The sequence below is a fragment of the Nycticebus coucang genome, chromosome 1 (genome assembly GCF_027406575.1).
Source record: "Nycticebus coucang isolate mNycCou1 chromosome 1, mNycCou1.pri, whole genome shotgun sequence".
NCBI classification, from domain to species: Eukaryota; Metazoa; Chordata; class Mammalia; order Primates; family Lorisidae; genus Nycticebus; species Nycticebus coucang.
This window is the reverse complement of record NC_069780.1, coordinates 30,041,195-30,058,536: the sequence shown is the minus strand read 5'-3', so window position 1 is coordinate 30,058,536 and position 17,342 is coordinate 30,041,195. Positions and strand designations below refer to the sequence as shown.

The 17,342-nt window shown below is 37.2% G+C and overlaps 1 protein-coding gene across 3 annotated transcripts in view; it reads right to left on the bottom strand.

The window, feature by feature from the left end:
- The window catches only part of BANK1 (B cell scaffold protein with ankyrin repeats 1), a 282,885-nt gene that overhangs the window by 15,874 nt on the left and 249,669 nt on the right, over nt 1-17,342 (bottom strand). For all 3 annotated transcript variants that reach the window (XM_053557383.1, XM_053557456.1, XM_053557534.1), the window contains exons 11-13: nt 13,013-13,081; nt 4,037-4,188; nt 1,389-1,452 (exon numbers count right to left, since the gene is read on the bottom strand). In XM_053557383.1, coding sequence (XP_053413358.1) covers nt 1,389-1,452; nt 4,037-4,188; nt 13,013-13,081 — 285 coding nt within the window. The remainder of the gene's footprint in view (nt 1-1,388; nt 1,453-4,036; nt 4,189-13,012; nt 13,082-17,342) is intronic.

Below are 17,342 nucleotides of genomic sequence, written 5' to 3'. Positions count from 1 at the left end.
TCCCTCCGTCCCTCTTTCTGCTTCCCCACCCCCCTGTAGTTTCTTAGTTTCTTTATTTAAAATTTGGAATAGGCTGGGTGTGGTGGCTCACACTTCTAGTCCCAGTACTGTGGGAGGCCGAGGTGGGTGGATTGCCTGAGCTCGGAGGTTCGAGACTAGTATGAGCAGGAGTGAGCCAGAGTGAAACCCCGTCTCTACCAACAAAAAAAGCTGGGCGTTGTGGCGAGTGTCTGTAATCCCAGCTACTTGGGAGACAAAGGGAAAGAGAATTGCTAAAGGAAGAACAGAAAACAAAACAAAACAACAAAAAAAAAAACCCTGCAAACTAAGATGAGTGAACAAGCCAGCTGAAATTGAAAGCGAAAAAAATAAAATAAAATTTGGAATAATGCCTACCTCACAGGGCTATCATAAGAAACCACAGAGTATACTAGATAATAAATTTAAGCTGCTTAATGTTCCTTAATAAAATTATTTATATAACTTGTAATTTTATAAACTGTTAAAATTTTAATCTTATTCCACACAAGAATGGAGGTCTATAGAACTCTTTTACCTCTAAATTAGCCCTGACTGTATGACCTTTATTATTTTAGAAAATATATTTCTGTTTTAGAAAACATTTCTGAGGCAATTAAAGAATTTCCTATGGAAAAGGAGATTATAGCCCAAAACTGATGAAGAGAAATAAATTTCAACATGATGAACTGGCTAAAAACTATGTCATATTTTTGAAAATGGAAGAAATGAAAGCTTTCACAGTTTTTTAGTGGTTGTTAATTTTTAATTATCTATGCAGAAGTAGAGAATTGGAGGAAAACTGGTCAGATATTGACAACATAATTTATTTTCAATTTGGGAATGTGTTATTTATTTTAGAAAAGACTTATCATCTTAACAATGTTGAGTTTACATTAATATCAAATATTCCTCCCCACTCCTCTGCCATCAGAGCAACTGTTAATTATTAGTAATGATACACATATGGAAAATTGGAAGATTTGACTATATGGAGAATGTTTTAGCTTAATAAAAAGCATGACTCCTTAATTCTTCGATTCCCCATATAATGGATTGTTAAAAGGCAGAGGAGAATTATCTTATTTGCAACTTATGTAAGCAATCAAAAGAAAGTAATGAACATTTATTAAGGTTCATTATGGCTCAGAGAATGCAATAAATATTTTACATGTTAACTCACACGAGCACTTCCAGATGCATGTATAATTTTAGGATTTGCAGACAAGGAACCTGAGCTGTCTCTCTGGTTCACACAGCTGAAAAGGGATGAGGTGTAGATTTCAACTTAGGCTTGTTTGACTCTATGGTCCCTGAATATTTTACTTCATTGCTCTATCGTTTTGGAATAGCAGGCAAATTTTACTTACCACAGACTTTTTCTTCTTCTGGTCTCTTCCCAATAATGCAAACTCGTAGTTGGCGTAGTTTTTCCTTAATGAGGAAACAGCAGGGACAAGCAAGTCATGATTTGCAAATGTTTTATGGATTAAAATGAAAGTGGCTACTATTAAGCATTACCAGCTCTGCTATTTAGTACTAGTTTGCTACATATGATGTCCCAGTTGTCATTCATGATATTTTGTATGTATCATCTTACTTAATCCTTAGAATTTAATGAAGTGGACATAAAAATGTCATCATCCCAGTTTACAGATACGGAAACAGAGGTACAAAGAAAGTTAAGTAACTTTCCCAGAGCATGTAGGGAAAGTCAATACTGGAGTCAATACTGGATCCCAGATATCAGATGTCTTGGAGGGTGTTTTTCCCAGTTTCATGCCTATGGGGGTCTGCATTTTGGGTCTTTAGTATCCAAAAGCAGAGTAACTACACTGGGAAGCCTTGTTGCTGCCTGAGCCTGCTTCCCTTTCTGTTCCGCATATTCCTTCCTGGTGTTCTAATTCTAAAAGTTAAAGACTTGGAAGCAGATGATATGTAACTAGATCCCCCTTCTTAGCAAATCTGTGATTTCTCTTTGTTTTCCAAATACCCTACATTGAATATAATATTTTAAGGCAAGAAGTATACAAACTAACATTCAATAAATCTCTTTTTAGAAGACAACCAAGGAGCAGTACTTTTTGCTCAGGGTTTCCTGGGAAATCTAGAAACCATATTTCCCATTCTGTTGCTTCCATTGCTTTACTGATCCTCTCCTCTGCGGAGAGGGCACTCTGTACTGTGAGTAGGGGTGAAGAGGCGAGAGAAGGGCAAGGTTATCACTCTCCACCATCTTATCTTCAACACCAAGGATTCTATGTGGTTCTGCATTATTCTGGAAACCAGCTTCTATCTCCCATGTTTTTGCCATTTTTTAAATTTTAGTTTCCTAAGATAATTCGTCCATCAATATTATAACATAACTTCACAGTTACCTCTGATAGATTGACTTCTGGGATACAAGTGAATACTTTCTCAAATTGCAAGAGGAATATTTAGAAGTATATAGCAATAAGTATGTGTTTGCAAGTGTGTGTGCGTGTTTGTATTGGGGAAATGGACAGAACAATCATTTTCTTTGTTGATTGGACCTTAGCCCAGGCCCCTAATTCCTCTGACAAGATTCAGCCAGAGTCATTGAATTTTTGGCTCTTACGGAAGGTAGTCTTAGTGTCTGTTGGCTTGCATTTACAGGTTAAAGAAAAATAACTTTTTATAAACACTAATATATTCATCATCCCATTATCCTTGTATTGTTGAAGAGTCAGATCAATCTCTAAGTGGTAACTATGAAGCACCTTAAATTCTTCCTAAAATAAGATTGAATATAAGTAGGCAAACAAAATATAAACACACAAGAGTTTAAGGAAATAAATAGTGAAATCATTTCCAAGGAGATATTTAGGTTGGGTTACTCTAAATTGAAAGCTTTATTATTTGAGGGTCTGAGGAGGATGGACAATTGACTTACTTCAACAAAATCTATCTAATCTGGCATTGCTGGGCAAATTATTTGTAGCTCGGCAATAGGCACATTTCACCCTATTTTAGGATACGAGGGGATAAGTATTGGTGAGGACACTGGCATGGAGGGAGAAACAATGTTGTAATTCTCATCATGAACAATGACAGTTGTAGAACTCTCTGATCTGTATTTTTTAGCATTTGTTTGGCAAAATAACCAACTTTGATTAGTGCTGCAAAATAGGGACCATGTTTAGCCACCATCCTGTAGCCAGAATTGGCCTCAGAGATAGATGGTTTCTGACAAGGCACTGAGATGGTCCACTTTCCTAAACTATCTGTTGCCTATATGCCATATTGTTTGAAAATTCACCTTTGTGATTCATTAATTTTTGTGCTTTGAAATTGTTTTCTTTAGGATTAATTATTCATTAAAAAATAAAAATTATCTCTTGGGGAAGGTAGCATATTAAGCTATTATTATTTATACTTTGGCCTAAATTAGCTTATTAGATATGTTTAATCAAACAGCTGCCTGAAAACTGAGTTCTGAGGCATAGAGATTTCTGTGATGAGGAGAAAAAACTGAAATACTTAGGGAGTGGAAAGGTCTGTTAAATAGCTAGACTAGGGCCCTGATTCCTCTCAGTGAGGAATGCCCAGGGGCATGGGAGATATTTTGTTTCTATTCCATCTCAGAAACACCTCCTTTAATCCCATCTCAGGATATAAACTTTATTTATAGAAGATAAGTTTATCTTACATTGATATTCTTGGCCTTTCTCTACAAACCTTTGATGGGCATATATATTTATTTTTTAAGGAGAGAGAAGGATAAAACTAACTATGTTTCATTTATGACTATTGCTTGATATGACTTCACTCATTCTTTTGTTCTAAGACTGGTCTCCATAATACACACTTCATAATGTTGAGCCCATGTTAGCGTTAAGTATGCTTCATCTTCATTTCAGCAAAGAGATTAAAAAAAATAATTCCTTGTACTAAGTACAGTTATAATAAACTGGTTAGGTGTTAGCTTTGATGTGCCGGAGTCAAGGAGCTCCATTAAGGGAGGGAGTGTTCCAGAAGGAATTGGGGTCAACATTACCTGCTGAATCACTTCCAGGCCACTCTTTCCCATCTGCCAGTGTTTAAATTTCTCCAGGGCTTCGTCCATAGACATTTTCCCGTTCTTGACTTTCTCCTGCAGGAGAATGAGTTCTTCTTGCCCAGCAGTCAGACTCTCCATCCGAGCCCACTCTAGGTTATAAGAGAAAGGTGTTTTACATGAAGTCCACACTTGGACAACTGGGGGAAAATCATTTTAAAAAATAGGCTGTTGGAGTTTCTTGTTCTTAACTGACTATAACCACCTGCAGAATAAACCAGCATGAAAGTTTTAATGAATTTTTTTCTAAAGATGGTGGTGCCTGGTGCTTAGTGTTATGGGTAAAAAGATTGTATCTTATTAGTGCAAAACAGAAAGGGAGAAAGAGGAAAGAAGATGATAGCAAAAGCTCTGCACTGTACTACCCCAGGGCAGTACCAACTTCATGTTCTTTTTTTGTGAGGATTAAAATAAATCACATGAATCTAGCACTTTGGGAGGCCAGGGAGGATTGACTGCTTGAGCTCATGAGTTTGAGACCAGCCTGAGCATATAAGAACTTGTCTCTAAAAAAAAAAACAAGCGAGGCATTGTGGTGGACACCTGTAGTCCCAGATACTTGGGAGGCTGAGACAAGAGGATCACTTGAGCCCAAGAGTTTAAGGTTGCTGTGAGCTGTGATGCCATGGCCTTCTACCCAGGGTGACAAAGTGAGACTCTGTCTCAAAAAAAAAAGAAGAAGAAGAAAGAAAGAAAAAATAGATCATGTGCACAAAATACTTAGCATCATGCCTGGTACATAGTAAGCTAAACACATATTAACATTATCATTTAAAATAAATATTTCTGGAACAAACAATCTCTTTAACTTTGGGAAAAATCTCAACCAACATCTAAATGTCATGAAAGGCTTAGGATCATTTGTAAATTTATTCCTAAAAGATTGAAAACAAATAATTGGCCATTTTGTACTGAAATGCCTCCTTTTCAAGACTTTATCTGGAGCATGCCACGTATTTGCACAGTGCTATAGAGTATTAGATGATGACATAGTTTTATATATAGTCTAATGCAACATCTTTTCTCTTTAGTCTGGCTTGAGGCATGGTGGCAGGAAATGGTCAAATCATGGGCAAAGTCACTGTTTCTTTTATCCACCACATAAATGGGCCTGTTTGGCTTTGGGGAAGGTATGTGCTCTCCAGGTTCTCCCAATCCACACCACTCCTTATAGTCACTGAATGGCCACATACTTTTGCTACTTACCTGGCTGCCAGAGCTCATTCGAGTTTGTACCTTCTCATTTATATACTTGCATTAAGTCCAACATACTTTTTGTATTATTTCAGGAGGAGCAGAGTAACTGAACCATAGCACACGTCTTAATGTACTATCAAAGCTAAGTATGCCCACTGGGTCTTAAAGGACAGGATAGCTGGTCCTGTGCAGCTGTATACTAGTGAGCTGCCCCTGGAGAAAATGACTTATTTCTGGAAGCACTTCTTCAAGAAAGAAAGAGATGAACTAGATTATATCTAGAGTCCAGCCACATTGACAAGGATTTGGGAACTGAAGAAGGCATTCAAATTCTGTAGTAATTAGGATTCATTGATACAATCAGGGTTGGTTATTCTGGAAAGGAGAAGTTTCGAATATTTGATAGCAGGTTTTATTTGAAGGAAGACTCAGCCTTGGGGCTGTCCTGGAATGACCTCTAATGTCCCTCTCCGTTTTGAGAAAAACTATAACAATGAGTCTTCCTGGGACAGGGACACGAGGAGGGTTCCTTTCCAGAAAGAGTCTCATGCCCATAAAACTGCTCTATGGCCCATCAGTCTTATTCCCGGGGGGCCTCCTGACTTGTCTTTTCTATTTAGAAGTCTATTTCCCCAGAACTAACAAGACATCAACAGATTCTATGCTCTAAATCTTCCTTCAGGGCAATGCAGCATGAAATCCCAGGGGAAGGAGAGAAGCACAAGTTAGCCAGAGGGCTAACTGGTTCAGCAGCAAAAGCGCAGATAATAATTGAGATCTTGCTCTTATAATTTGCTTTTTATAGGCCTCCACATTGAAATTCAATTCACGAAATGAGTTCACGGGAAAATTCTATGAGCCGTCTTGTCAGAGCACAGAGGTTCAGCTCATCCTCAACGGTAAAGGCCATTTACCCGTCAGTTCACTTCCATCATCCCTGTGCCTAAGCATGAATCCGTTTTTATCTCAAGTAGCCCATGCAGCAAGTTTTTCTGCTTTTGTGGGAGTGATTTCAAGGAAAATCTTCCCAGGAAACCTCGTCAGTTTCAGTTTTGCTTCATGTACAGGTTTAGTTTAATTAAAAAAAAATTGAATCCTTTAATAATATTTATTTCAACTACTCTTTTGTATTTTATATGATAGTTGTTCAAATATAAGTAAGATGACTTTTTTGAAGGGTGTGTGGTATTCACTTGCATGATCATGCAGAAAAAACCAAAGAATAAAATTGAGGAGTAACAGATATCAAGTTCTGAAGATGAGCTGTTTATAAGCAGACTAATTTTACATATACCTACTTTAACTTTTTTTCATGCTGAAGAGATTTAAGAATTTATCTTAATGAATTGCTATTAGGCATGACAAGTTGCAAAGAAAAATTATTGAGGCATTGAACTCCCTCTTCTTCTAAGGGAAGACAACTCAAACCAAAACATGCAACCTATAATTTTTGGGAGGGCTTGCAAGATTGCTTTATTGCATTTATATGATTATTGGATAGAGGAGAGGAGGTGGTATAAAAAAAACTTTATATTTCTTTTTAGTTTACTTTTTGAAAAGTCAGTATGAGTTTTTAATGAAAATTGTGTTAAAATTTTTGTGATTTTTTTGGTGATTTTTCTTCATTAAAAATTGTGATAAAATTTTTGTGAGATGGCAATCTATATATATTGTTGGTCTCTTATTGTAAAAACTTCATGGGTCTCTTATTTTAAAAACTTGAAGAAAAACTATAGTTTCTAAAGTTCTAGCTCCTTTTGGAGAAATTTCTCTTTGTAAGATTTTCAATTTGATTAAACAGTAGTGATATAAACATCAGGTAACTCTTTGTAGCACGTATATAAATCTAAAGATAGGTAAGAAAGCAAATTGGGCTTTACATTAATAGTCTGTTATTGAGTTATTCATTTTTTAAATGAAAATTTTTGTTAAAAGGAAACAACTTGATTGCCCAATAAAAAGGAATGTAAAATAGGAAATATTTACTTACTAAATATGTAGTATTAAAATAATACTAATAAAGACCATGTGTCTCAATTACATTTTTCCACCTTAGAAATAATTGAAGTAAACCTCACGTTCTAGCAAGCTTGGTTTGTAGTCTTTGTTCTCACTATTTTTAAGAATTTCTTCTTTTGAAGAGGGTATGATAGCTCATGCCTCTGGGAGGCCAAGACGGGTGGGTTGCTTGAACTCAGAAGTTTGAGACCAGCCTGAGCAAGATGGAGACCCTGTTTCTACTAAAAATAGAAAAAAAAAACTAGCTGGGTGCCATGGTGGGCACCTGTAGTCTCAGATACTCAGGAGGCTGAGGCAGGAGGATCACTTGAGCCCAAGAGTTTGAGGTTGCAGTGAGCTGTGATGATGCCCATAGCACTCAACCCCGGTGACAAAGTGAGTCTGTGTCAAAAAAAAAAAAAAAAAAAAGAATTTCTTTTTTTTATGTTTTGACTTCATTTCAAAGGGCACACTGTGGGCTGCTCTCACATTTTCATGTGGGGCAAGAACTCAGCTGTCCTACAGACTTTTCAAGGTCTGACTTTAACAACAACAACAAAAACTTTCGTGAGCTATATGACAAATGGTAGTGTAAGTTATACTGGGAGAGAGTACTGAGGCCATTACTGTTTTATGGAGCACAAATGACCATGTTTTGACAGTTTTCCCTCTTTTCTATTTAATATATCTAGTACTGGCCAAAGCAGCCTGATGAAAATACCTCGGAGATCAGCATTCTTTTTTCCTAACCTTCCACATTTCTCCAGGTCTCCTGCTTACAGACAATTTTGTTAGCTAGCATTTACGTGTGCTGCAGCGCCAGGCACTGAAAGAACACAGAAAAGAATACGGTGTCTGACTGTATTTTTCCCACGCTCATGTGAGCCCCTCCCCACAAAAGATCAGCCAACAATGATTTTGGGGAGTCTGTAGCAAAGAACTGGTGGGCAGGGTCTATACCAGAGGTTGCAATCCCATAAGCCTGCAGAGGCCAGGCAGATAAGATCACTTAGCAAATTAGGTTTTGTACCTGCTTATTAAATATGTCTTTGTGATAGAAAATAGATATTATCACAAATATCTGTGATAATGAAGACTGTTCATTATTACAAATAAAACGTGTTCTTTCATCTTTTCTTTATGACATGGTTCTCTTGATATACCTTTTAATTCTCCCTTTTTATAAAATTATGACAATTAAATGTGTCTCAGATAGAAGAAAACAACATGGAAATCATAATAACAAATGATAACAGCAAAAGTTGTTTGTAGCAAATGACAGATACATTTATATTATATAATAAGGAGTGGTTGGAAATTTGAATTTTTATAGGAAATATGATCTTCAATTCTGGCCAAAAAATAAATTATATTGCATGGATTATTGTTAAAATATAGTTAGCTAAATATGACCACATGTGACCTCTGAAGCATACAGTTTTCTTTGATGAGATTTTGGTGTGTGTATGTTGGCTTTGTTCTGACATTACTGCTAATGACCCATTCTCATCCATTTTAGTTTTAACCTGCATCTAGGCAGGGCTTAGGCAACAAAATTTTAGAGGCCCTGCGAATAACTCTCAAGCTTCTCTAGAGTGGGAATAACTGGAAGGAGCAACCGGGTAGGGTGGTTGTGCTCCTCCTGCCCACCTAATCCCAATCCTCACAGAAATGGCTCATTTTTAAAGTATTAGCACAACACATGCTTGATGAGGTGGATTATTTAATTGTAAGCTGTGGAGATTTGAGGATATGATCCATGACTGCAGGGAGGGAGTTTGTAAGGAATGCTTGAGTAGGGAGGCGCCTGTGGCTGAAAGGGGTAGGGTGCCGGCCTCATATGCCAGAGGTGGCAAATTCAAACCCAGCCCCAGCCAAAAACTGCAAAAAAAAAAAAAAAAAACCCAAAAAACAAAGAATACTTGAGTAGGCTGGGCATGGTGGCTCACGCCTGTAATCCTAGCACTCTGGGAGGTCGAAGTGCTAGATTGCCTGAGCTCAGGAGTTTCAGACCAGCCTGAACAAGAGCAAGACCTTAAATAGAAAAATTAGCTGGGCATGGTGGCGCACACCTGTGGTTCCAGTTACTCGGGAGGCTGAGGCAAGAGGATCACTTGAGCCCAGGAGTTTGAGGTTGCTGTGAGCTATGATGATGCCATGGCACTCTAGCCAGGGTGACAGAGTGAGGCACTGCCAAGAAAGACAGAAAAAGAAAGAAGGAAGGAAGGGGAGGAAGGAAGGAGGGAGGGAGGGAGGGAGGGAGGGAAGGAAGGAAGGAAGGAAGGAAGGAAGGATGGGAGGGAGGGAAAACAAGCTTGAGTTTCCATGTGTCCTCTCTGGGTAAGACTGTATCTGTAAATGGGGAGGATTTTGGTATAGACAAAGGTCACTCTTAACGTCCAAGAGAAGACTATACAACGTCTGGAAAACATGAACAAACTTGACCATAGACTGTTACATGCTTTTGTGAGGCAGAGAAAATTATCCAGGTATTTCCATGTTTTTGGAGGAGCTCTCACATTCCTTTGACTTGAACATGTTCACTTAGTTCTCTTAGTTACTAAATATATTCTATAGAAATGGTTTCATTTGTGAGGAACCAAGTGAATTTAAGCATTCTAAGGCACTAGGATGCCACCTTTTATTATAGGTTTAATAGATTGGAACTGGGGATAATCAGTCCTCTGTGAGCTTGCATAGTGTAACTTAGACCTCACAACCATGATCAATTCTAAGAACACTGACAAAATTCAGTTTTCTGGCTTGGCAACACTCAAGAACGAACCCTTTACTTTCATAGGAGGCTCAATTTTGGGAAGGGGATGGACGTGCAGGGGCAGCTCATTCTACTGTAGCTCATTCTATCTGTGATAGTACTCCTTGGGATCTTCAAATTTTAAATTCAACTTGGGAAAATTGATTTTAAAACGTATTTTGATGGAAATTTTTATCTTTATCCAAAGTCCTCAGCATTTTTCCTTGTATTTTTTCAAGATGTGAAAATCGAGTTGAAGACATCTGTTGAGTTTCCATGGAAATGGTGCCAATTAATATATATTTTTTCTGTTCCTCAGGAAAATTCCTTGACTTAGCAATAATGTAACTTCCTGACAGTCCCTTGGCAGTCTTGGACTTAGAGCACTTGAAATGCTTATACTTTCAATGGGAAAATAGTTGGCTCTCATAATCCTTTTTCCTTCCAGCATACAGAGGAGCAATTAAATAATTCCTTTTACCTTCTTTAGAGAACTTGTCTAGTCCCTGCAGAAAATCTTGACTCTGACAAACATTTCATAAAAAGCCCCTTTCATCGTTTTTGACCAAATAAAGGTGATTATCACTGGCAAAGTATGTATTGCTTTTCTTCTTTTTTTTTTTTTTTTTTTGGCCAGGGCTAGGTTTGAACCAGCCACCTCCGGCATATGGGACCAGCGCCCTACTCCTTGAGCCACGGGCGCCGCCCTGTATTGCTTTTCTATTACACTAAAAAACCCAGAATTTTTTTTAAATATTATATTTATTAATTTAATAATAAGCAGTTTTCATTGCCTAGTATTTTCATGCACTGAATGGTCAAAATATGTGAAACAAGAAATAGGGTTGAATAAAATAAGCCCTTTTAGAGTCTTAGATACTTCATTCTTTTATTTCAAAATATTCCCAATTATTTCAAAAATTTTTTATTTTTCTTATGCTAGATTCTGATTTTCCTCCAGATTGTAGTCGGCGGGGGGGGTATTAAAAAAACACTTAAAAGGTTTGATGTTCCCTTAGTTTTTACAAATAGAACAATATTCTGTGGCATTTTAGTAAGTTACTGATGTCCAGGATTAAAAAAACTCGAGGGAAACTGCTCTAAGGAGACTACAGAAAAATATCTTCTATTCGTTTGGATCTAAATATGCAGAGAAAACATTTCAGATAAAATATGATTAAAATTTTAGTTTCCTAGTAGCCAACGAATTTTAAAAATCTAGTGTTAATTGACCTTGATGATGCAAATTAGGCAGCAAGATCTGGACAGATAATAATCCAGTAAAATACTGTATAATTAGGTCCTTATTCTTCTACACCACTCTTTCCTCTGATTTTTAAAAAAATTTAGTAGAATGTGGATACTCATTTTTTATGCAAATGGCGGAATAACGATGGATCGGGCTTTCCTAGGCTTGGAGGGTCTGGGTATCCTTTCCTTAATTGCTTTCTGGGGGACAGCCAGAGGGATGATTAATAAGATGAAGCATTCCAGGCATTTCCTCATTACATTTCATACTTGTCACTTTCCCTCATCTCCTGTGGCCCTCTTCAAATTTCCCCCTTCATTCTAATAAAATTTAATTAAGAACATTATTGAATAATTTATATAAAAAAAATGCTTCAGGGCTTTTCTCCCAAGGGCTCCAAGCACCAACTCTCTGTATTCTTTCCGACGCTCAGTGAGGTATGTGGGGAGTCCAGGGAGGAGGAATCTCATCTACTTTGCTTACCGCGTCGTAATTGTGCAATGATCTCACATGGAGTTCGCATTTATTTCTTGAGAGAGCACAATGGGTAGATAATAGTAGACTTAAGACAGGTCTATCTTATCCAACCTCCCATAGGAAATCACTAAAAATCGAAAATTACCAAAGAAAGAAAGATTTCTGCCCTGTTGGCTTTCAAGCAGTATATCCCAGTGATTCATGGGAGAGAAGTTCAGCTTCATCAGGTGTGGCATTCAAATACCATCTACTTAGCGGCAGATATGATCTAAATACAACCTGCTGCTGGGGGAAATGCCACTTGAAGTGATAAGTGAAGATTGCTAGTTCCAGACCACACCTTTGCTGGGAGGAGGGTTTAGGGCAGACTTGTTGAGCTTCTGTAGTTAACATTTCAGTGGGTGTTAGACATTGGTGCAACCCATACTCAGCCCTGTCCACGGAGGCACAAAAGGAGACTGACTATGGAAGTGTTTAGTGGCGTTTCCTGGCTTTATTTTCATGTATCTCTTAACACTTTACTGGCACCAGTTTCTGGGTAACATTTTGGGCTGACGTTATTTTAGAGGTGCTGGTATGTCTAGACACTCACTGATTGTCAGAGCCAGCTAATGTTAACCCCCGGGGCTGCCATCTTTTAATTTCTCATTTCTGTATATTGAGTAAGGCTTTATTGTCAGGAAAAAAAATTACAATAAATAATCACTCTTTTCAATAGGAAGATGATTCTATGAGTACAGTTTTCAGGGCTTCCCTGTCAACGATAAACAATCGCTCCAAAAATGTTGGATGAAGTGCAGAGGGCAAGAGAATAATGGGGGAAAGAGCACAGTCTTTGAGTGGCATTTATAATTACTGTTTTGGGGGGAATCAACTATCTGCCATTTCCACAAAGCCAAGCTCCAGAGGCTTGCTTTCCACTCCAAGTCAAGGAAAACTGGCCGCTGATACACCTCACAAATTTTTCTTACTTGAACTTGCTCAAACGCTTGTAACAACATTAATAACATCACCACAAATCTTCTGATAAGCCCATTTCCTGACTTTGGTAATTAAAATAATTTTCTGGCATTGATTTGATTATGGAAAAATTATATTTGGGCAAGACACTAACTTAAGAGCAAAATTAACCAAGCATACAATTACTTACTTCTGTCCTACCATGCTTTATTTAGTAGTCATAAGATTTCTTTAAATTTTACTTAGAGAGTGTTGAATAGACTGAAGTTGTTGTCAGTACCTTGTTTCTTAGGAACACCAGGAAACTTGTCATCATCAGATTGTCTTCTGGCTTTCTTTTGTTGGAACACTGTAAAAAATATAAAACGTATTATTTATTGAACATAAATAAAAAATAGCCCTATTGCAGAAGTCTCCAGGCAGCTAGAATGTAATATATCATTTTCTTTCATAACAATTCCCCAATTGAACCAGTTTTGAGTAGGAAGTTTATTAAATTTCTAATTTTCTCATTTGTACAGCTTATCAATCATTTCAGAAAGCATTTTCTTTGAGCAGAGTAGTATAATAGTGAAGGAATCCTGCATTAAACTATTTAAATCAATACATGATTCCATTTGATATCAGGTAAAAATAAAAGCTGCATTGTTAAAAGTGATAACTGTTAAAATCACATGAAAAATTTCATTTGCACAGAAATTACTCATGCCGACGTTTTGGTGATAAGCACGGACAATGACTGTTTCTTCTTAAACAGATGAAAAGACCGTTGTATTTCAAGATGTAATAATAAAAGAGACACTTTCTTCTTGCCTCATCTATCTCGACCTCAGACCTATGAAAGTAGCTTATTCGAATTACTTCATTATCTGAAAAGTGCTTTGTTCTCATTTATTATTTCTCACACAAAATTCTGGGAGACAAGTCAGCATTACTCACCCCATTTTGCAGATGAAAGATGAAATTGATTCTTTAATATTTCTTGAGCACCCACAAAGTTACAGCTTCTGGCATTTGCTAATGAAAAAGTCCAGACTCTTTACAACTTTACTTTAGAAAATGAGTGTCCCAGAATTACATTTATTTTTTTATGGGCAGTCTGAATTACAGTGTTTGGAAACTGGAAGAGGCCTTGGAGATTTAGTCCAGCCTCGTATGTTTATAGAAGAGGAAGGTGGAAGTAACTAGCTTGTAAAAAGGCTAAGTAATTTTGCAATGATCCCAGAGCTGTAGTTAGTAGAGATGTGATTTAGACCCTCAAACCTTGAACTTCAATCCATTGCTTGGTTCCTTATAGCACTGCTGCCCCTTCCCTTTCATTACTATTTCCATTTAAAGGGGAAGAAGGAGACAGAGGGAGAAGTTTAAAAGAAACTTTAGAGCATTTCCAACATGGTTTTATCTCCTGTTTTTTCCAGCAGCTCGTCAGGATTTCCTAGTATTACTGAACGAAGGCACGAGGGTGAGTGTGGTCCAGCTGGATGGGGCCGGCCCACTGTGACTGGGGAAAGCGTCCGAACAGTTATCTTCCATGTCGGTCTTTGGTTTAATATTCTTTAAACCTATCTAACACATCCAATCAACAATTATTTACTAAGCACATAAAAGTTGCCGATGCTGTGAGGAGAAAGGGTACTGTCTTCGGCTATCCTCTTTTAAACAGAAGAGGCAAATATACTTTCAGAATATAATGTGTTTGAGAAAAAGCATGCACATGAAATACCATTTCTAGCTGAAATTCAATGACTCTGCTCAAGCTAGTATTTTGAAAAACTTGCTAAATACCACTAATTGGCAAGCTCTGGGTTTGGAGCTTACGTTTTTACTAAAATAAAATATATTGAGGAAGGTGGGATGTGGATATAATTTAGGATGCTAGAAAGATTTTTCAAGAGGTGCCGGTATTGCCTTCTACCCTCATTGTCCTCTTATAAAAGTCTTTTAAAAGTGCAATGTTTTGAACTTTTAATAACATGCAGTCTCTTTGTGACAATATTGTTAAGATATAACTGAGAATGTCTGAGGCTGAAAACCTATAATTTGGCCTCATTTATAAGGCGATTGACCTGCATCCTAAGATAAATTCAGATAACAAACTCTTCAAACAGAACTTATAATAATTGATATGTTTTAAAATTTCTGCTTGGTTGTGAAGCTGCAAACTACTTGAAAACAGGATTATTTTTCAGATTTTGGCATTGATTTGTTGAAAATTATTTTACACCCTATATTTTATTGGAATACTTTCTGCTGATAACAAATGCTCAGCCTGTGTGAAAATGGTATGTGTTAAACAAATAAATGTTCTCTTTCAGTTACTAGATCAAGAACTTACAAGTAGCATATTTATTTATGGTTGAGATTTCACCAGGGCTTATACTGGGAACAGCCTGGACAGGGAGTGAATATTGGGGCATGAGAGTAGGATGCTATGAATGGGCTGATTATGAAAAGGCTGATAACAGGCCACTTTGAAAGCAGATGTGCTGGTAGGTCAGGTCCCACAATGCCAAGGTTTCCCCTACCAGAATTCCACCTTGGAATTCTCTTTTAATTTAGCACCAGCCGTACCCATTCCTTCCTGTTCCCTTCTGCTTATCTACATAAGCCTCACTTTCTAATAACAATAAACAGCTAGCAATTAGCATATTGCCAGACATACTGTTTTCCCATCATTTTGAATGTTAGAAGGTATTTTTAAATATGAGGTCATTTTGGGGAAAGGCCTATTTTAATTTGTTTCCTGAAGACAGAGATGTCTCATCCCCGTGATCCCTAAAGCAAACATGCATTTGAAGAAGACGCAGTTTGACTCAAGTGCCCACCAAGGTGTGAATGGATAAACTGTAGTATATGTATGCCACGGAATACTAGTCAGCCAAAAAAAAAAAAAAAAGATGGAGGCTTTGCATCTTTCTATTTACCTGGATGAATGTGGAGAATCTTAAGAAAGGAAAAGCAAGCATCCCATGTACTTTGTACTAATCTCAAAATAGCAGACCAACAACTACAGGCCCACACAAGTGAAAAACACAATTAAATTCAAGAAAGGGGGAGGAGGCTCCATGAGTTCCTACCTACCCGGTACTGTAGGAGTACATGGTACACTTCTGGGTGAAGGACTCAGCTACAACTCGGACTTTGGACTTTATGTTACAAATGCAAATAATGTAACCTAATTTCATGTGCCCCCCCCCCCCAAAGAATACAAACTTCATTCCCCTTAGGAAACCTATAGATAGATGTCAAATTCCAAAATTTGATACTTTTTTGTTAATGTTAACTGAAACATTTTAGATTACTTCCACCAGCAATACCTTTGTTTTAAAAGTTTTATGTGCTTTATAGTACTTACCATGTTTTGCTGCCCTGCACATTTACAAGAGGTAAGTATAAGACCCGTAATAGAGTGAGAACAGAGCGTTGGCTTATAGGTCACTAGATTTATATACAAAGCACATATTTTTTATAAAGCAAGATGCGTGGTGAGTTAGATGAGGATCTGTTTTAAGCACATAGTAATTGAAAAAAAAAAAAATCCCTATGCCAGAATTCTAAACAACTTGGCACAGTGGAGTAGCATAGTTTTGTCTTTGTATCGGCAACATGCATGGGTGGGGAAACGGCTTTCTGCTCTTTCTTCTCCAGGGCCTTTACTTTCTTGCCAATGAAATTAGGGTTTATTTGTGATGATCTGTCACGTCTCACTCGGTTCTAACATTCTAAATTGTTACCACTTCCCCAACCACCCTGGGTCCGGTGGTGTGAAGATAAATTCCTAAGAGAGTATGAATTCAGCTAGAATGCCCTGTTTTGAGTATGAGATTATTTGTAAGCTAGGAATTTGAAGATTTAGACTAACACAAAAACTAGAAGGGTAAATCACAAACCAATGCTTTCTTTATTAATATACTGAGATGATCCTTTCCCTACGTGTTTGAATTCTTGGAGAATATTATTTTAACCACATTTCATCACATCAATGTTCACAAAAATGCTGTCTAGTTAATTATGACACACATCAATGTGGCTGACTCTCTGCTCTAGTGAAATCTGATTTTTCTCTTCCTAGGTAGAAGAAATGGAATTTGGGAAGCGGGAAATGCATTATCAGTTGTTATTATGATCTTTAAACATAAAAAAAGTCCATAGAGAAGGAAAAACATTTTTTGAAGTTTGACACAATACCAAACAATACAAATGTCCCAAATAACACTCCATGATTTTAAATCTTAGTGAAATGACTTCTGTAAAATTTTCTCCAGGATATGACATTGACTGGAAAAAATTTGCATAGTATTAAATATTCAAAAATGTTAAGCAAAGGAAACTGGCAGAAGAGCAGAGGAGGAGGAGAAGGTGAAATTTAACAAATCCATTTGCTCTATTTGTCTTTTCAGGCTGCTTCTGCAGGACCATTCTTCATGTCAACCTCATTTGTATCCTGTTTCTATCAGAGACACTTTTCCATAGCTGCTCGTCTTAGAATATCTGATAAAGCTTATTTTGAATTATTTTGTAAGTGGCTAAGGCAATAGAAATCTGTGCGATGGCCAAACATATTCATGAAGATGCAAATTATAAACCACAAAGCCCTCATATTCCATGTC